A 21,715-nucleotide genomic window follows, 5' to 3' on the forward strand; every position below is an offset into this window, starting at 1 on the left:
GTTGGGATTAATGATATGGACTAAACGTGCAACCATTTCAAAAATGTTTAAACTAGGTTTACAGTTTTTAAATTATGGGACCAAACTTGCCATTTGGTCAAATCAGATGGACCATTTATGCAATTTTCTCTCATTTGAAATTATTCAAGTGAATGTAATAAAAAACAATTATACTTAAAAGTTTTTTTTCTTTCTTTCTTTTCTATTAACAATGACAAAATTTAACAATTTAGTATCCATAACCGCACAAAAACATCTACTTGTGTGTTCATAAGCGCACAAAAACATCTATTTGTGCGTCTGCTGCACGTGATCGCTTCTTAGTCGATGGCTTGGGCACATATGTCATGTGTCACTTGCACACACTACGTTTTCATTTGAATTAACAAATTTAAATAGAAAAGGTAAATAACTATTTAGGTTATTTTTATCTATCAACAAAGTTGGTTTCTATAAAATACTATGTGGTTGCTCCTCATTATTATCCTTACTATTTTTATTAATTAAGAATAGCTTATACATTGAGTAAGTGAAAGAAAAATAAACTGAATAAGGATGTATGAAACAAAAATCAATAATTTATGTAACTAATTAATGATAAACTAAAAAAGAATAGACTTAATATACTTGTGAAAACATAAACATAAATTTGATAATCTTGTGCTATTAATTAAATATATAAAAAATATATACTAGTCATATAACTTTTTACATATTAAATGGTTTGGGTTTTATAGCATTGTATCAAAAAAAGATCACGATGAGTTTCTATCATTCTATCATTATAACCCATCATTTTAATTGCATTCTAAGTATTTTATCATCATTTTAATTGCATTTAAAGTTTTTATATCTCTTTCCGCGATCATAGGAAAAAAATATATACAAAGTATCTCTTAAGTACTTTTGTATTTCTTTTACTATTTTATCCAAAATCCTTTTTAACTCGAGAGATGTAAATAAATCTATCTATCTTCTTAGTTCTTATGTAAATGTTTATAAAAAAGTCATATATGTCACTCTCTGGTTGCTCTTCATGTCCTCTCAAGCCACCAGATTGTTTGATTTGTGATTTGAGGCTTCTTATGCGATTCACCCAAATTCGCATGTATATGTCTTCACCAAACTCGGGTAATCTTTAAATGAGTTATAACATCCTATTTATTTGTGAAATAACTCTTTAATCATCAAACAATAATTTTCGCAGATCATGGGTCTCACCAAACCCGTATAACCCTTAAACAAGTTATAACATTTCATTTATTTGTGAAATATTTTCAAACCCTAATTTAATTTATCTGATTTACATATTCTCCGTCGCCAGTCTATTCTCTCTGTCAAAGGTTAAGTTCCGATTACCACCCATCATCGTCAACATCCCGTCTCATGCATCAACTAACACCGTCACCTACATCACCCCCCCCCCCCCTGATAAGAGAAATATATATGTTCATTTTTGTTCATTTAAAAAAATCAACATGTTCATGTTCGTTTATATTTGTTCGTTAAAAATCTAAAAAACCTACGCTCACAATTGAAAGAGCCCAAATGTTAAAAACATATTAACACAACAAACTAATATATACGTATTAAATCAAAACAACACTACGTTAAAAAATATAACAAAACAATATGAAGTATAAAATAATAAAACAATTAAAAAACAAAAATCTAAATAGCCCTGTGTTGTAGCACAGAGGGCTCAGACTAGTATATAAATATATTATTAAAGAGGCATATATGTAATGACTATGGCTGGTTTATATTCATTTATGTAAGCGATAAGAATAGATATAATTATTTCACCTCCTTATTCATGACGGACATTGGGGTGTGCCAGCCTAAAGGCCCAAGATTTTATACCTAAAATTTGGTGATGATCGGGTGGGCCAATGACCCGTCAGTGATCCAAGTTGTCGTACGCTAAAATAAATAAATAAAATGTAAAAATATATAAAATAAATCTTCTCATATTAGTAAATCCTAAAAGGCTAAAACCCAAATCGTTATTCCTTTTGCCAACCATACATCACTTTACACTAAGTCTTAAATATCTTTTTAATGTAAGAATTTTTTATCTGTTAATAACAGATTCCCATCAATATTTGTTAACAAGTTACTAGTAAGTTCACGGGACCATACAAATGCACTGCTGACTAATGAAATGATGCAAAACACAACTTGTCTCGAAAAGATGTCCTTCGTGATGTTATCAGTTATTAATCTTCGAAAGTAATTATATGATTGGTTCAATCTACATGTCATTTGATTATAACAAAACAAGGGAGTGGGTTTAGTATACTGGAAGCCCAACTCCTTTCGAGCCCATTTTACCCAAAGAATCTCACTAACGATTGATCCCATGGACCGATATTCAACTTTAGCTGACGAACGAAAGACAACTAACTACTTTGTCTTCAAGAAATTGGCGTTCCACCAAGGAGAAGCAAATACTTAGTCTGTGATTTATAGGTGTAAGGACATCTGAGACAGACGGAATCACAATGCAGTGAAAGTACAACCATCCTCATGTGGTAAACGTCCCCTTTGGATACTGTAGGACTCGATAAACGTCATACAAGGGTGGTTGTCGTGGATTGATAACAAATTTACTCAAAACGTTGATCGTGTAGAATATAAGGCCTCGTGGCTTGTAGGTGGAACAACATATCCAGTATGTGACGACAGCGGCCTATATCACTTGGGTTCACTTCGTCTCTTTCGATTTTAAGGTTTACGAGCTTGGCTTCCATCCTCGTAACTTGCAATCTTTAAGAATATAAAGCACATACTGTAGTTTGCTTATCACTAAACCATCTTTGGTACGGACCACCTCAATGCCAAGAAATCCTTGAGTTCACTCATTCGCACTTACATCTTTGTGGTATCATTTCTGACCGTCAACACGTTGTCGACATAAAAATAATAGGTAGAACAAAACAAATCATCCTTGCAAAATAAAGCTTCTTAAATTGTTTGGAGCTGATTAAACATTTCTTTGAATTCCAATGAGTTATATAAAAAATAATAGGTAGAACAAAACATACTTTAACACGAAGAAAACATCACACGTTAAAACTGATCAAGATATTAGATTCACCTACTACTTTGATATGAGAATGTAAATCATGTAAGGCTGAGGGGTGTGGAGCGCGAGAAAGGGCGCAAGAGGACAGCCGTTCGCGCCCCGGGGCGCGAGCACCACACCACCGAGGCGCGAGAGGGGCGCGAGAGGGGCGCGAGCGCGGAAAAAGAGGCAGGCGCGGATGGGCTAGCGGCTGAGAATGGCGTGAAGGTTTCTTGGGTTGCGTGAATAGAGCCGTTTGGGCTCGTTTTTTATTAAAAAAAAAATTTTTTTTCCATACAATATTTCTCTATATATTAACCTATATCCAACACAAACCCACAACAATATAACATACAATCTTTTCTCTCTATTAACCTATATCAAACCCAAACCAACACCAATATCACATACCAATATCACATACCACACCCAAAACCCAAAATCACCCCATCTTCCAAACCTTTTTTTAAAAACATGGCTGGAAATTGGTACCCAAACCTAGAATCAGATTACAGTTACGACGATTTATGGTCGGCACCGGACCAAGCGATGTTTTATTCGGGGTCGCAACAACCATCCGGCTTTCAACCATCCAACATACAACCGTCTCCTAACTTTGTAGTTCCGGAGACACAAGAACCAGAAGGTGAAGCTGCGGGACAAAGAAGACGCGTCCACCGGAAAAAAACAATTTGCAACGGACGGGTCGGGTTCGGCTTCGACCGGAAGGACGAAACGGAAAATCACTCCGTGGTCATCGGATGAGAAGGAAGCCCTGTGTCGGGCTTGGATAGTCACTTCTGAGGATCGGCGTTGCGGTAATTGTTTTAACGTTTTTAAAAATGATTTTTAATAAAAAAGTTAAATAAAAAAGTTAAATGACATACAAATTTATTTATGCATTTTGCAGCGGACTACCAAAAGAGCAAGGTCTTTTGGACAAAGGTTAGGGAGACGTTCTATTCGCTCGTTGGGAGTACAGAGCGGAACGCCGATATGATTTCGGGTCGGTGGACCGAAATCAGAAAATTTGTCGGCTTGTTTACTAATCTGTTCAACAGGAACGCCGGTCGTATGAGACCAAGTGGCAGTGACGATTTGGCGGTTTATAATTTCACTGTCGAAGAGTGGAGGCAGGAGTGCCTGCGGAGGTATGGGACGGTGAAGACGTGGGACGATGTAAAGGTGTGGGAGAGGTTGAGAAGGTGTTCTAAGTGGGTTGAGCTGGTGGCGCCGGACGTTGTTGCGGAAGTAGGGCCGAAACGGACTAAAACTAGTTCGTCTGGAGCGTACAGCACTTCCGCCGGGTCGGATTGCCGGGTTGGATTCGACCTAAACGTTGCGGGGGAGGAAACGTCTTCACCGCCGAGGAGGCGGCCATTGGGAAGGGACGCCAGGGGCAAAAAACCGGCTGAGGGGGAAGCCGTAAACATCAACGATCTTGTTGAATCCCTCAATAAATTCAACAAAACCATGGAGGTGGTCTCTAATGACAAAAAGGAAAAAAAAAGAATGAGAGATTTGGAATTCCTTACAAGAGACTTCAGTAACCTAAATCCGGTCGACCAAATGCTGATGGAAAAACAAAAGGAACGTATCCGGAAGAGGTTGATCGAAGAAGACCAAGCCGAAGAATAAGAATAATGTTTTTTTTTAGTACTTTAATTTTTTTTTAGATATTAATGTGTTTTTTTAATTAATGTGTGTTTTTTAAAATAATTTATGACTTTTTTTAATAATACGTTTTTTTAATACATTTATAAAACAATAAAAAAAAAACCGCTCGCGCCCCCTCTCGCGCCCCTCCACACCATGCCCCGGGGCGCGAGCACCACTACCAACACCCATCTTATCAAGTTTCTCTCTTTGCCACACGTCACAATATTATTGGCTGGCGCCCCCACTCGCGCCCCCCACACCCCTCAGCCTAATATATGGATTTATTTACTTTATGATACATAAGCGGGTACAGAAGATTTATATAACTATCATTTCCCTTTGATCATATCGCGCCGGCTCAATTACTTGTATGCATTATGCAACCACCAAATGACAAACAATTAAAAATAGTTTTTTATATAATAATTCAAACCTACATTACTTCTTTTTAAACTTATTTAATTTAATGCTATAATAATAGGAATTTTACTTGACCTTAAAAGAAATTGCATCATATTAAAAGGTAAAGTGGAAAATTTAAAAACTTAACTTTGGTCACAAAATTTAAAAGTCATGTTAAAAAGTTTAAAACTTTTAAATATTAGCCATCAAGGTGTTACGCCTTCACTTTTTGGCATAAGCCTTTTAGAATTCAACTTTGGTTGCAAAACATTTAAACTTTTACAAATTACACAAAACTTACAAAATATTTTGTTTGATGGTATCGTAACGAACCAGACCCATACCAACAGAGATACTGTCGTGCCCCCTCGCAACGCACCGGTTTAAAGCAACTATAGAGACAACATTTGGATTCTTTCAGGGTTCTGGGTGTGGAACTCATGTAGATGTTATGGGTTCATACGTCACATCGCCGCAGCAACGTGGTGATTTAAAGTAGCTATAGAGAGATGGTTTGGATTTCGGGTTTTTCGATGTGGTACCCGACGTAGGTGTTAGGGTTCGTTCGTCGCGTCCCCGCCCCAACGCGCTAGTTTAAAACAACTATAGAGAGAGGGTTTGAATTCTCTCGGAATTTCCAACGAGGTAACCGGAGAAGACATTAGAGTTTATTTGTGAATCAAATTGAGCCATCGTAACTCAAAAGTTCCCCAACTTGTTGATATCAAAGTTGATCACGGCCCATTGATGTATACGGTAAACATAAAAAATATTTAATTAAAGTTTAACCCTTGATATTAACAAAGAAAGAAAGAGTCGTGATTCCAAGAACAAAATATAAAAACCATCTATTAAAGTATGATATTAAAAACATATTTTACCTATTCAACAATACTATTTAAATATTGCCGACACACATGGAGTGTAGTTTATTTGACAACCTATGCCTTTAAACTATTGCTTGAATTATTGAGTAAACTGACACATTTTTTTCTAATGTTCATCAATCATCATGCAATCCATCCATTCTTTTTTTCTTTTGGTGACGCTCTTCCCATCAGAAATTGTTGTACTAATCGTTAGTCGCTAGTCGATGATGATGTGAGAATCATTCAAAGTTGATTAGAATTAGCTGGCACCTAGTAGAGATTATTACAACAATGATTAAAACCCTCAATTAATTTCTAATTAAATACTTCAAAACCTCACAATTGCCTTCTTTAATTTTGGAATATGAATAATATCAATTTATAAATTCAAATTTACCGGGAACAAAATATTATTATTCCCCAAAAACATGGAAACCACATACCAATTATTACACAATCAAAACATCAAATCAATCACAAATTCTTTCAATTTCATACACAAAATAAAGTCAGAATCAAACATAAAACAAAATTAAAAATAAAAAAAACTCCATAATATCAGAAACAAAATTATATTAATATTAATATTAATAATAATAATCAACGTCTGCAACGAGTAATGGTACTGCAACCACGCTGGTACGGATTGGCTTGACCACCAGACCGACAATTATAATACGACGCACCTCTTTGCGAGCACGGCACATTGTTCCCTTGCAGCGCACCATAGCTGATATACCTAGTCGTTGCTAAAATACGCCTGGTGCTCTCCGACTCCATCTCCAGCTCTCCTCCGTCGGTCATACACTCGCCGATCGACCCGCTGCACCCTCCGCCTTGCAACGGCAGCCAGTTGAAGTCGGAGATTCCGGCGGCTGCCGGAGGCAAAAACACGGCGGAGATAACCAGTAGAATAAGAAGAAGAAGACTGGTTAAAGAAGTTGTCATATTTTGGCAAAATGGTGGACTATTGATGGTGTGTAGGAGTAATAATAATAATAATAATAATAATAATAATAATAATAATAATAATAATAATATTAAAGCGTACGCGCTGGCAGGCTGTCAGGGGGAATTAAATAATATTGGGTGTTAGGAAATTGGGGTTTGGGTTTTGGGTATTTACGGAAGTGCCATTACGTTTGGGTTAGTTGGACTGTTGGGAGTTGTTTTCTGTTAGTGGGTCCCCATGTCGTACGTGGTCATGGATTACTGGGTGATGATCATTAGGCTACTCATAATGGGCGAAGTTTCTAGACGATGAGAGAGCGAAAAGGGCGAGAACATCGTCCCCGGGGTGAAATATGGGACGAAATGGGGGTGGCGAGAAGCTTTTGTCGCTCTTCTCCTCCCTGCTTCTTTCTGATTATTATTATATTGATTGTGTGTGGATATATATATATATCATCATCATCATCGTACTCAGTATATCCCACCAATAACAATGCTATGGTAGGGTCTGAGGAGGGTAAGATGTAGACAGCCTTACCTCTATCCCATAGGGATAGAGAGGCTGCTTCCGGTGAGACCCCCGGCTCGATAGTAGTTTTGCATCAAGCCTTGGACATAAGGCACATAGCACTCAATCATCGGGACACCGGCTGATCGGTGCATGTGCCCTTGTCTTTCGGCTATCAACGCCACCACATGATGCCTGATTAACCTTCCGCCACTTTTAACGTTATTTTCACGAGATTAGTAAAATAACGTCAAAATTAGTGCAATTTTACTTTTGCCCACCCGAGGGTTCACACATATATACATTATATGCGCGCACCGCAAGCAGGGCGTTGTGGATATATATATATATATATATATATTAGGCTACAACACCATTACACTTCAAAAACAAATTCCTACCATTTACTGACCGGAAGCCACGTGTCGCAATTCGTCCAATTTGTAGCCCTTTCTACTACGCATAGCCTTATGCTTTGTCCATTTCTAAGACTGTGTAGCTCCCACAAACGGTTTTGCGTCATATGACGTCACGTCATAATAGGGGTTAGTGGATGTAGCACATTTAAATCATTTTCTCATTAATATTTTATTATCACTTTTCATACTAAAAATAAAAAAATAAAAATAAAGTAGCCAAACATATTCCTCATCTCCTCCGGACCTCCCCCATCAGACATAGTGTGGGACTGTGGGGAGCGTCCAGGGGACGGTATTTCTGACACTTTGGGGGCTTTTTGGGTGAGAAAGCGCCCTACTACACACGGTTTAATAAGTGGTGTTTAGGACTGGTTATTTTCATCAGCTTATAACTTATTAAGTTTTTGAAAAAATAAAAGTTATTTAGGATTACTTATGTTGTGAAAAGATAGATTAATAAGGTGCTAAAATAAAGAATCCCAATTCCCAAACAACCCTTCAGACTTCGAGAAAGCAAAAAAAAAACAAATATCTTTAAAAACAACAACAAAAAAAACATTCTCGTATCATTATCACATTTTACAACTTTTTCCATGCCCCTTGTTAGTTTACAATTACAAGAGAGAGACCATATTACAGTTTGTTATAAAATTTGTAGTGATTAGCAGTTTGACTTGCCAAAAGTGAACTAACTCTTATTAACATCGATTAGGCTAATCATATAACAATTTCCCTATGAATTATCTCCTCATGAATGCTAATTACACGCGCATAACACAACAATTAGCTATTATTTCAATTAAGACTCCATCATACTTTCAAATTTCTACTAGTTTAGTTCATACATCAACACAAACACCCAATTATAAAAATCCGTAAGGGTATGTTTGGTATGACGTAATGGAATAGAATAGAGAATTGAATGGATATGGGAATTGAATGGACAAAGGAATGAAATGGGTCATTACTATTTCATTCTCATGTTTTGTTACCACGTAGGAATGTAATGATCATCCCTTTACCACCACCACTAGTAACAATAATAAATAGTATTAATAATATGAACATTCGTATTAACTCCTTTATATTTTCTGAAAAAAATACTCGGAAAAATGTTGAATCACGTATGCGTGTTATGAAGCGTTGACTTGTCAAATAATTTTAATAATATTGATAATAACTCTAATATAAATAATGATAATATAATAAAATTAATAACAACTAGTAAATGATCCCGCGTGATGCGACGGGAACGTTGATACACGTAAATTTCCATGTCACAATTGGGGCGTTAATAAAATATAAAGTTTATAAAGTTTGTTCTAGTACACATGCGCGCAGGCGAGAGCGATCATTTATATATGTAAACATGTGCGTCATTATGAGGACATTAATAAAGTTTGTTCGTGTGTTACCGTAACTCGGTTTTGAATAAAATTTACATCGAAATGTAAGTAGGACAAAATTCGAAAAATGAATCGAGTATTACTATGTCGAGACATCTAAGTAAATATTCGTTATAAAATTATAAAATAATAAAAATAATAAAGTCGTGAAAATAAGTTTCTATATGCATGTACTATTTCATTGACTTGCAAATACTCAGGGTGTGTGTGTAGTTGTGGGCGAAAAAGGGGCGACAAATGGGATTTGGGGAGAGAACACCGCCCTCGGATGACAAAGGGGCGATTTGTGGGTGGGGGAGGGGGGGGGGCGACATGCAGTTGTCGTCAGGTACTCTTGTTTTTTATTAATATTGTTATATGTTTGTGTGAGTGGATATATATATAGGGTCGAGATACTGTACAATAATGCCTTAACATACGATAGGCACGCGACACGCTCAAAGGCAAAAAAATACTAAAACGTTCAGCCAAAAACCTAAAATGCTCAAAAACGGTTTTCATGAAAAAACTTAAAAAATTGATCGAATAACGATCCCAAAATGTTTATTTCCGTGAACCAATGATTAATTGGACATGTATTGACGATTTCGAGATCTTGTGATGTGATTTCATGGATCGATTTCATAAAATATAAGTATTCTTATACGTTAACCAATTATTGTATTCTATCTTTTCTCTCTCTCTCTCTCTCTCTCTCTCTATATATATATATATATATTGGGCTACTACACCACTACACTCAAAAAATAAAAACTTATAATTTACTGACTGAGCGTCACGTGTCTCAATTCTTCATAATTTGTAGCCCCTCCATTACACATAATCTCATATAGCTTACCTTATTGGTTTATTCCATTAAGAGTATTTTTTATGAGATAACTAATTACATAATTTTTAATATATATATATATATATATATAACTAAGGCCAAAGTTGCTCAAAAACAAATATAAGTAAAACTAAGGCCAAAGTTGCTCAAAAACAAGCGATGGCTTTTGTAGTTTCATTTGTTTGATTTTCCGATGTGTTCATTATGTTGGAGTGATGAGTCATCTCACCAAAAGAGGATTGAGTGACATATTATAAGGACGGGAAATATGGGTGGTTATCAATAGAGTTTTAAATTATGACTACGCTATATTATTAAATTAAAAAAATTAAATTTATTTTTTAAAATTTTACAACGTATGATTAATTTTCTCATATTTTTTGGCGAAGTTTGAACGAAAATAGGAGGATGGGAGGACCCATCGAGTCTCCATTAAGCTGGCTACTGCTCATAGTATCTTTAATTTTTTATTTATTTTTTTGGTATTCTTATATATAATTATTATAAAGTCATAACAAAACAATGGTTTAGGAATAATTAAACAAGTTATAAAAATGGAAATTTGGGTTGAAGGAAGAAGATTAAAACTTTGTAGATATATCATGTGTTTCTTTATAATTAAAAAAAATCATTTGGAAACAATTATTTCTTATGTTTAAAAATTAAATAATTATCTCTACTATATATAATGCATGAGTGAAGGACCCCTTAAATTTTAAGATGTACAATCACTATTGCTTAAAGTATAATCACTATTGCAATCAATTTTGAAAATCTAGGGGTACTATAGTCTTTGCATACTATGAGAGGTACGGTTAAAGTTTTAAGTTTTAACAATTTAATTTCAAACATACTTACATTTATGGTCCTTAAACTTAAGGGTAAGTTTTGTTAACTTATTAAATAGTTACATATTAACCCTCTTATTCTAAACCAACAACCTCACGAAGTTTTAACGACCATAATTCTTTTACATGTTAATATTTTTTTAAAAAACCTACACCATAAAAATGAGCATTTTATTCTCTTTAATTTGAGTATGGTATTGATATACTTTTTAAAAATTTAAAAATAACATGTTACGTGACATGCAATTAAGACCATAACGGATCTAGTGGGCTTGGGTCATGTTTCAGACCGAGTTACCCGTTCACCGACCAATGGTTATAGGTCCGACGCCGCATTACATGCATACTATAGTCAGGCTACGTGCGTACTATAGTGAGGTCACCGCTTATGCGTTCGATGTCGTGTTTGAGCATGTACCTCGCCGCATCGCGCGGGCATCAGGCTAATTACAAATAATAGGTCAAGCAACATCTTAATCTAATCTAAAAAAATAAATATAGAAAATGTTGGATACAGTAGACCTATAAATGAACCGAACGTTTAGTGAATTGTTTGTGAAACGCTCGTTTATGTTCGTTCATCTAATAAACGAATGAACATGAACAAAATGTTTGTTTTTATTTCGTTCGTTCATTTATATTCATTTTTGGAAAAATCATCAACTTAATATTTTATATTTGTTTGTGTATGTTTATTTAAGTGTGTTTTTAGATAACTTTAGATGAATGGTTAAATTTAAATTTTAATAAATGAACATAAATATGCTTATTTTTAAACGATCAAACATGAACACAAATATATTTGTCTCGCGAGTGCCACAAATACACAAAACTCGTGAAATCGACCCAAACAAAAGCCGATTAGTCGTCTCTTTTTTTAATTTTAAAACACACACAACACATTATTTCTTTGGTTTGGGTTCTCTCGTCTTTCTGCAATCGCAAGAACAACTTTGTTCACTTGGAACACACCAATCTACAAAGGTTTAGTTCTTTCTTGATCATCAACTACATGTTTATGTCTTTGTTTCTTGCATTTTTCATCATCGTAACTCTTTCGTGTTATTTGGTTCAATATGGATCTTATGTTTAATTCTTTTATGTTGTTATATATAGTTAATAATGGAACAACATAACCTCATAATCCCTTGAGCATAATAAATATTTTCAACATAATCTGTTTTGTGAATCAAAAAAATTAATGATAAACATATATTAAATAAAAAGATCCAATTACAATAGAGAGGTGGATAAGCGGGCAACAAGTTGCCCTGCCACCCCCTTTAGGTTGCCATTAGTCTTTTTCCCTGTCTATCCAGACACCACATATGTGCCATACGACCCGTATAGCTATATAGGCAGGATGCTAGGACTTAGGACCAAAAGTGGTCAAGCGGGTCATTTTGAGAATCATATGGGATGTATGATAGAGAGAAAAAGGTTATACGGGTAGTATATTTTGTTGACCGGAAAAAGAAATGACTGTTGTGACTACTAACAAAAGTGGGCCGTATGATGTGACAAGCAAGTAGGTATTTATTTTTGGGTGTGATAGTTTTTATCTCCTTGTATGATGAAATCATGTTGTTAATGTTAGATTCCGGATTAAATGTAGCATATATTATGTTTTGATTGAAAATTGAAGCTAACAAAGTTGTATGTTTTTGTGTTTGGTTGTGTATAGATGGATAAAGATACTGACGGTGTTGATAAACGAGTCGATTGGCTCCATTCTGAACAGCATTCTGCTGCTGGTAACATATTTGGGGAGCCACAAAAGACCACGCGGATTGGTATTGAATATCAGGCACAAATCCCATCTTTAATGACAAAAAACGAGCGGTACCAACTCATAAAGGTGTATAAGAGCAAGGAAGAAACCATGGAGACTGAAGCACATGCGAAGGGTAAATTTGGTATTGTTAGTTGTGGAACAGACAACGATTTACTTGCAGCTACTTTCTCATCAAGTAACGAATCTTGGAGTGCGATTGAACATGATAGTTTTGTTCTTGGTTTATATATATTTGGGAAGAATCTTTGCCTAGTGAACAAGTTCATGGGGAATAAAGGGCTGCCAAATGTATTATCTTATTACTATGGGAAGTTTTATAAAAGCAGTGAACACCAAAAATGGTCAATGTATCGGAAGAAACGAGTTCGCATTGGAAAAAAGATTTTCAATGGGTGGAGGCTACACGAGCTTTTGTCTCGATTACTTTCTAATGTCACGGACGAATGTAAAGCTAGTTTGACACAGGTACTTTTAAGTTATAATTTACTAAACATATTCAAGAAAAATAAGTTATTAAAATTTTGTTTCTTGCAGGTTATTAAGACGTTCGAGGAGGGAAAACTTTCGTTTGAGAAGTATGTATTTAGTTTAAGGGATATAATGGGCCTCGATCTTCTGGTACAAGCAGTAGCCATTGGCAAAGGAAAACATGACCTTACTATCAAGACCCGAGTGCGTTTAAGAAGCAAAAAAGTTCAAACTACATGCTCGTCTCTTAAAACGGAAGAAATTATTAATACTTTGAAGGATCGGATTGGACTAAGCAAACCGAGGCTAAAAGAGTTCTTCTGGGCAGCCGTTTGGCCTCGTCTTGTAGCTCGAGGGTGGCACTATGAAGAGTCTATAAACTATGCGTTACAAAACTCTAAGAATCTTGTGTTTCTTGCACCTGGTGTGATAAAGTTTTCAAGACGGAGCTTGGTCAAAGGAAGTCAATATTTTGAGTCATTAACTGAAGTGTTGAATAAAGTTGCATCCGAACCGCACCTTCTTGAACACGAACTTGACAAGAACCGGTTGGTCGAGCCACATGTGACAACAGGCTCGGACGATGAACTAGATTTGATGAAATGCACGGTTGTGGATGCTGATTTGGCTGGGCCTGTAAAAGTCAAAGAACTCACAAGTTTGACTGTTGTTGACCCTGCTGATAATATAAAAGACGACGTAACTAGCAGTGAAGATGAAGCAATGAAAGATGCTGCGTGTTTTGAGATAGTGATTGACTTGAACAAGCCTCGAGCATGTCCCGGTTCATATGATGACAAAATTAACAAATCAGTTTTATCTGAACCAACCACCAACCAGATTGACTTGTCGACTCCTGTTGCTCATGGTCAACGACCTAGCCGAAGGAACCGTGCATTGACCACAAAAGCATTGGAAGCTCTTGAGAGTGGACTCATCAACCCAAAGAAGACTAGGAGACAGCCGGAGGATGGGGCCCGTAGGCGTGTTCGTGCTAAAACGAGTTCTGTCTCGAGCTGCAATGCACATAGGGATTTCCATTCCAACATATGTGATAGCACATCAGTTCTGTTATGAGATTATGGTACTTGCTGATAACTTAGATTGTTGATTGCTGAAGAGAAAAAAGATAACTTTTTGATTTTATGACAGTAGTAAGTTTGATAAATATTTTGGAGATATATATAAGAAATATATATGTTGTTCGAGTTTGCGGTTATATCCTCATATGATGATATGAAGGTTTAAATTATATAGTTTGAATTTAAACAAAGCTTGTATGTTCATCAAAGAATCCAACATTATGACATGCAATCATTTAAAATAATTAATGAAGTTTAATCATGGATGAGAAAGGACTTTTTAAAGGCCAATTGTATGCATTGGAATTCCATCGCATTTCGCGTTCTATATTGGAAATTATGTTCATTTTCTAGGATTGAATAATGTGAGTTTAGTTTTCTGATATCACCTGTAGATAGATAAATTGTATTCAAACCCGTTTAACAAATACTAGTGGGAGAGCCTGCGCGTTGCTGCGGGGACACAAGGGAATTCGATTGGTATCGGTTTATCGTTAAAGAAGGATTCATATGGTTAACTTTTTGACTTCACACAGATGGGAAGTGTTTGTTAAGGTTGAAGGGCAATGTAAAGAACTTTTCACTTCTTGGATCAGTTTGAAAGGATTGAAATTTATCCTACCAATGTTTGCCTCGGACTCTCCTTTTTGACCGGTTTTTTTTTTATTTTTTTTTCGTTTTTTCTGTGAAGTGTGTTGTCTATCAAGTAAGCCAAAGTGCCAACCACAAATGGTTTAGATGAAAAAGGAACAGTTGAACTGCATGTATGCATAAATAGGTTAATCATTTTAGGTGAAAGAGGTCCAATTGACCTTTTGAAGGTCAAACCTTCCACGTTTAAGTTTTCAAATTGATTCTAGTTTGTTAAAAAGTTAGACATTAACTCGTTTATATTTCAATATGCGGTTATAAATATTTATGGATGTCAAAACATTTCATTTTCAAAATTCAAGAAACCTGTCAATATTGGACTTCCAAATCAATATGTTAGACCAGAAAGTCAACAGTGTCTATTGCACATGTAAAATGGGTTGCAGTCTAACTTTTGAAGGTCAAACCTCACACATTTGAATTCCATAATAACATAATAACATGAATTTGTTAAAACTTAAAACATCAGTGTATTTCAATTTGAAGTCGTAGTCATAGATTTTAATCTGTTGTTTAACAGTTCTTTGTGATTAATAAGACTTGTCAATTGGTAACTTCAAATCAACATGTTAGACCTCATAAGTCAACTGAAACTGACTTATGAAGGTCAAATGTACTTTCTAAATTCCAAAATGATACGAGTAAACAATGTCAGAAGTCAAAAGTCAACTACATTTCAAAACAAAATGCCACTACAAAAATCCGGTTCTTTAGTACATTCTATTTTTCCTAAAAATATACGTCCATCCTCATGTCTAGTGGTGCAAAACAAGACGGTTTTAAGAACCCGAAACGTGTATCGTTTACTTAACATTAATCTTATATTTGATAAATACACACGCACTAATTTATACCTCTCTCATAATTCTGTCCGCTTTCTCCAATGATGGTTTCTGCCATAATTTAACAACAAATAACATGAACTTTAGAATGTTTTATAAAAGACAAAAAATTATTTCATGAAATATCGTAACTAAGAGTAGTAAATGGTTACTCCATGACACCATGTAGGGATGGTAACAGGTCGGGTATTAGTAATCCCATGCTCATACCCGTTGGTAAAATCGTGCCCCATACCCAGCCCTTACCCATCGGGTAATTACCGGTGAGGTATCGGGCATACCATCGGGTATACCCGTTGGGACTTTCAAGTACATGTTTTTAGTATGACCAATATGCCCCTAATATAACCAATACCTATCCCAATCTCTTACAATTCATGAACACCTGTAGTATTAATTTTTGGTTGACTGTTTCATGCCAAACTCTAAAAACTTAAAAAAAAAAAACCGAAGTTAACGTATATAATTTAAAAATCATTGTTTTGAATTGATTTGTATTTTTCATTGTGAATTTGTAACTTTATAATACCAATATTCGAAAACAAAATAAAAATAACTTTCACAAATAACAGACCGTATTCATCTAAATAAAAGAATTTACCGTATTCATCTAAATAAAAGAATTTTCATCTCCTGTTTGGGTCCACATGTCATCAAGGTGTTCATGTAAAATTTCCGAGTTCGTGTCAGGGTTCAACCTGTCAACCCACAAAAACAGTCCGTTTAGCACCTATAATTTTTAAGAACGGTTTATTACCTAATGTGGGGTGATGAAATCCACTTGTCTATAGATTATTAAACACATCTCCCTCAAGTTTGTACACCATTAGGCTATGTGTAGTGGAGGGGCTACAATTGGGGGCGAATTGTGACACGTGGCGCCCAGTCAGCAAAGGGGGCGAATTTGTTTTTGAGGTGTAATGGTGTAGGGGCTACAAGTTGGGCCCACAGTATCTTTTTTTATTATTTTCTTTTTATAAGTAAACTAATCAAATAAAAACCAATTTTTTCAAATAATTAAATAAAAATGCATTAAAATTAAAAAGAAATACAAAAAAATACATAACTAAAAATATAAAAAAACATATAGCTCGGTTGGCGTACATGTTTAGGTTCGGGTCGAGAAATTGAAACGGATAGCTCAGTTGAGGTTCATCGGGTTTCATTGTAAGTTCACGTTCGGTTGGTTTTGGGTTGTTTCTAAGATTCATTTTGCATATACATATATATACACACAACATATATACATACATATATATATATATATCACACAACATATATACATGTAACACCCCGAATTCTGTAACGATAAATAAAAGAGGCCTGTGATTTAAAAACGAGTGTTAATATTTAATTAATATTAAATGAAGAAAGATCATGGACTTGGATTAACTATGGTGGATTAAAGGGTAATGGGCCTTAGGTCCATGGGCTTTAAGGATATAAATATCCCCTTAAACCACCTTAAAACCCTAATCCTCATTCCATCTTTCCATATTTCTCTACACACTAAAAAAAACACACATCCTACACCCCATATACGGCCGAGAGAGAGACGAGTGAGATCCGAGAGCGAGTAAACGTCGGTTGTGATTAGATCTTTGTTATTCGAGTCTTATACAAGATCTAGAGTTCCTAAACAAGCTAACCAAGATCAAACGAACATGTAAAGGTATGTCTTTCACCTTAAAGTTTACGTTTTTATAAATGCTTAGCCTTGAAACTTAAAACGAGAATAGATCGGGGATAAACGAAACGTAAAGTTGTAAACTTGATGCAAAAACGAACTTAATGGACCTGCGGTTATGTACAGCACGCTTAAAATAAACCGTAGATCTTGTATTGAACGTTTTTGAACTTAAAGGTCCAAACTTTACGTGTTTTCGGGTCAAATCATAACCAAAAACGACCATAGTAATAGTCGCGGGTTAGTTAGATACCATATCCATGGATTTCGCGTTAAACAGAGATGATTATGGGGGGATTAGAGTGAACAGTGGCTGCGGCTGGGCAACTTCGCCTGCAGCTAAGCTCGCTGCACAAGTTCGCTGAGTAAGTTCGCCAAGCTATAACTTCGCCTGGTGATAAGTTCATTCAATGCTAACTTCGCCTGAGATAAGTTCGCTGAATGCTTAACTTCGCTGGAGATTAAGTTCGCTTAAATGATAAGTTCGCTAAGATAATAAGTTCGCTTAATGTCAAATTCGCTTAATATTAAGTTCGCCAAAAGTTAAGCTCGCTGAGAAATAACTTAAAATTCTAGTGAAAAATGTGTTAAGACAGTTAATGGAAATAAAATTTATCCAAGCTGACCTGGCAGCTTAACCCCAGCCAGGGGCTCTGCCCCTTGGACCCCGCTAGGGGCTGCCGCCCCTAGATCCCCGCTGCCAGGGGCGCTGCCCCCGGACCCCCGTTCGTTGTGGGTAATAATTGAACTAGAAAGATGATATGGGTAGTGATAGTTAATTGATACGTGTAATTGTTATACAGTTAGTCGCGCACTACTCAAGGAAGAAGTAACTGGGTTCAGGTGAGTTTCTAGCCCCACTCCTTGTTATGTTTTCGGGGTTGTGTGCATACTCAATGTGTTTAGTTAATACACCTACCTTAAGTGGTAAGTGTATGCCATATATGATATATGTGATAGATATTAATGATTGACTATCGGTACGCGAACGATCTTCGGATATTGCGCGTACTGTCAGGTTGTAAATGAAGATATGAATGTTATATATGGATGCTGTATGATCGTTAAATGAATGCTTGTCGGGGCGTGAACGATCTTCGGATATTGCGCGTACCGACAAGAAGCATGATTGTTAATTGAATGATGTGAGGAACGCCAAGAGTGTTCTTATGCTATGATGTGTTTATTGTATATGCGAAGTAAGTGTATGCAGGTACAGGAATGGTACGTGAGTTCTACGTCTGACGTAGTAAGTTAGGATGGCAAATCCCTCTAGCTTCTGTTGGACATCGACTTGGCAGGTGATGGCGTAGTTAAGGACTGTGGGCCTTATACGTGTTATAGGTATAGACGCCAACGTAAATAAGGACTGCGAACCTTATACGTATTGTAGATAGGCGTCAGCACAGGAAAGGACTGTGGACCTTATACGTGCTATATTTGTGTTGTGGTAGCATAGGGGAGGACTGTGAACCTCGTACGTGCTATGGTTTAGGTTGCAACATAGGGAAGGACTAAGGACCTTGTACGTGTTGTTATAGTAGGATGGTACAGGGAAGGACTGCGGACCTTGCACGTACCAAAACTTGTGAACATAGGTAAGGACTGCGGACCTTTTACGTGTTCACGACCTTGAGTACAGATATAGACGGCGGACTATGAACGTACTCTCGGTAGTCTGAGGTTAGTGATTGTAGATATGTATGTATGTATGGTAGTAGGGTAATTGACTAAGTATGGATATGTATCTTCGGGTATGTATGTATGTATGATATATGTATGTATTGTGTGTCGCCTGATTAACTAGAACTCACTCAGCGTAGCTGACTTTTAGTATGCACGCAGGTATACATGTTTATCGAGATGGCATGAGGATGACACGTGGCATGGATTGAACGGCTGTCATCTGAGGATAGAAGAAATGATGTTTTATGTTATGGTTTTAAAATAAAGATCAAATGTTTTGTAACAGATGATTGATGTTTTATATTCCGCAAAAGTTTTAATAAACTCTGATTTGTAGAACTGTGTTTATGAGTAAATCCGACGCTAAAGTAGGGCTACTGGGAACGGAGTCTTACAATACATATACATATACAACATATATATATATATACATACATATATATATATATATCACACAACATATATACATATACATATATATACATATCACACACAACATATATACATATACATATACATATACATATACATATACATACATACACAACATATAATATAACATTATTATTATTATATTATTATTTCCCTCTCTCGCCGGCGACAAATAAACTCCGCCCCCGCCCCAAATCGCCCACATATCGCCTGGGGGCGGTGTTTGCGCCTTTCCTCGCCCAATTTCGCCCCAAACCCACGCCCATTACACATAGCCTTATAGTCATCCTCAGAAGTTGAAAAGCGTCCCCTCACACCGTTATGGCTGCCCTGCATTTCAACCAGTTACTTGAAACACAATCAACTAATAATAATTCACAAACATTTTAAAAATGTAGAACCTTAATAAAACACTGCAATTATGCACAATTTTGTGTTCGTTGTACTCATTTGGAGCTTAATTTGTATTTGGTTGAAATTTATTTGATTATTTTTTTTAAAACTAAGCCAACCCAAGCGAAGCCAGCTCAGTTCAAAACCGAGCTAAGGTCGAGTGATATCCGATTGTAATTCACAAACATTGTAATGTATCCGATTACGTAGCCCCAGTTACCCAATAAAATATCCGATTGTAACATGCCATAATATTTTTTTAATCTATTTTATATATGTTAATATACATAAATTATAGTATACATTATCAGGGTTGAGTTATAATAAGAAAATTAGTTTTTCTAAGAAGGATAAGAAATAATCTTGTCCATTCATTTTAAAATTAAATGGTTGAGATTAGATTAGAGAGATCATAAAGTGTAAAACAAGTGTAAGGGCATAATAGAGATAACACATTTGTTGACTTTCTCTCTCCACATGCAAGACACATGTCAAATACCTCCATCATTTTAAAACGCTCATAACTTTTTTATACGAATTTTTTTTTAAAACAATTTCACCATAATAACTAGTGTTTTTTTATCTTCTATATGAGTACCATATTGCTATATAAAAATAAAAAAAAATTTCGTGGGTTTTTTACAAAGTGTGTTTTATCAAAATTGTGTTATACAAGTCATCATCATCATCATCGTACTCAGTATATCCCACCAATAGCAAAGCTATGGTAGGGTCTGAGGAGAGTAAGATGTAGACAGTCTTACCTCTACCCCATGGGGATAGAGAGGCTGCTTCCGGTGAGACCCCTATTTTATTTTTTTATAATGTTTTTTGCATTGTGTTTTTTACATTGTGTAATTTAATTGTGTTTTTGTCATTGTGTTTTTATTTTCATAGTGTTTATTCCATTGTGTTTTTTACATTATGTCTTTTTCATTGTATTTTTCATAGTGTTTTATTTTCCGACGAAATTTCCGAAGACTTTTCCGGCAAGGTGGTGGCGGTGGGTGGCGGTGGGCGGTGGTGGTTGTAGGAGATAAGTGAAAATTTAAGTGGGTTTTAATTAAGTGGGTTTTCAATATTAAGGTATTAAACAAAAATACCCTCCTTCCTAGCCTTCTTAGGATAATCAAACTTCTTATTTGATCTTTTCTCTACGTTATCATATTCAATATATATATATTATATTATAAGGAAGACTGATGGGCATTCAAGGTAATTTCACAATTACATATTGCGGACAAAAATGACATTTCATAATAGGGCAAGAAAAGTAATTTGCCAATCCTTTGATTTGTTCTTAGAGCGTCTCGTACAAGTTGATTAAGCTTCACCTTTTATAAAATTACTTTTCCGTCCTTAGGAGATGCAAAAGGTTTATTGTTGCTATTGATAATTATTATTTTATAACTACATTAAATATATTTATAATAATGCACAATTAATTATTATTTACATGACATTAAGTTCATATGATAATGAATTTTTAATGATAATAATAACAATTATTTAATATAAATAGATGATAAAAGTACCCAAATATCTCTATAATTTATATCCATATTCGTATCCATAGTTACTTATCTATACTATACTATATATTATATTATAAAGTATGAAGGAAATGCATACAAACTTGTTCTAAGAGTTTTTACATGTAATTTATGTATATTGTACAACATATGATGCAAGGGTGTTGAGGGTAAAATTGAAAAAAAAGA

At 35.4% G+C, this 21,715-nt stretch overlaps 2 protein-coding genes across 2 annotated transcripts; one reads left to right on the forward strand and one right to left on the reverse strand.

Annotated features, from left to right (window-relative positions):
* Positions 1 to 6,597: 6,597 nt before the first annotated feature.
* Positions 6,598 to 6,945, reverse strand: LOC143534157 (rapid alkalinization factor-like). The gene has a single exon (XM_077028728.1). The coding sequence runs from the start codon at positions 6,943 to 6,945 to the stop codon at positions 6,598 to 6,600; it is 348 nt and encodes a 115-aa protein (XP_076884843.1).
* A 5,666-nt stretch (positions 6,946 to 12,611) lies between these two features.
* Positions 12,612 to 14,431, forward strand: LOC143534111 (uncharacterized). The gene is made up of 2 exons (XM_077028696.1): positions 12,612 to 13,218; positions 13,288 to 14,431. The coding sequence occupies exons 1-2, from the start codon at positions 12,643 to 12,645 to the stop codon at positions 14,296 to 14,298; spliced, it is 1,587 nt and encodes a 528-aa protein (XP_076884811.1). The 5' UTR covers positions 12,612 to 12,642; the 3' UTR covers positions 14,299 to 14,431.
* The last annotated feature ends 7,284 nt before the right edge of the window (positions 14,432 to 21,715 follow it).

The sequence above is a fragment of the Bidens hawaiensis genome, unplaced genomic scaffold, assembly GCF_021521415.1.
Source record: "Bidens hawaiensis isolate Kalapana, Puna unplaced genomic scaffold, B.hawaiensis_p1.1 tig00010069_1, whole genome shotgun sequence".
Taxonomy (NCBI): Eukaryota; Viridiplantae; Streptophyta; class Magnoliopsida; order Asterales; family Asteraceae; genus Bidens; species Bidens hawaiensis.

Coding starts and splice junctions, on each gene's coding strand:
- LOC143534157 (XM_077028728.1), bottom strand. CDS start 6,945: ATGACAACTTCTTTAACCAGTCTTCTTCTTCTTATTCTACTGGTTATC.
- LOC143534111 (XM_077028696.1), top strand. CDS start 12,643: ATGGATAAAGATACTGACGGTGTTGATAAACGAGTCGATTGGCTCCAT. Junction 13,219..13,287: donor GTAAAGCTAGTTTGACACAG/GTACTTTTAAGT, acceptor TGTTTCTTGCAG/GTTATTAAGACGTTCGAGGA.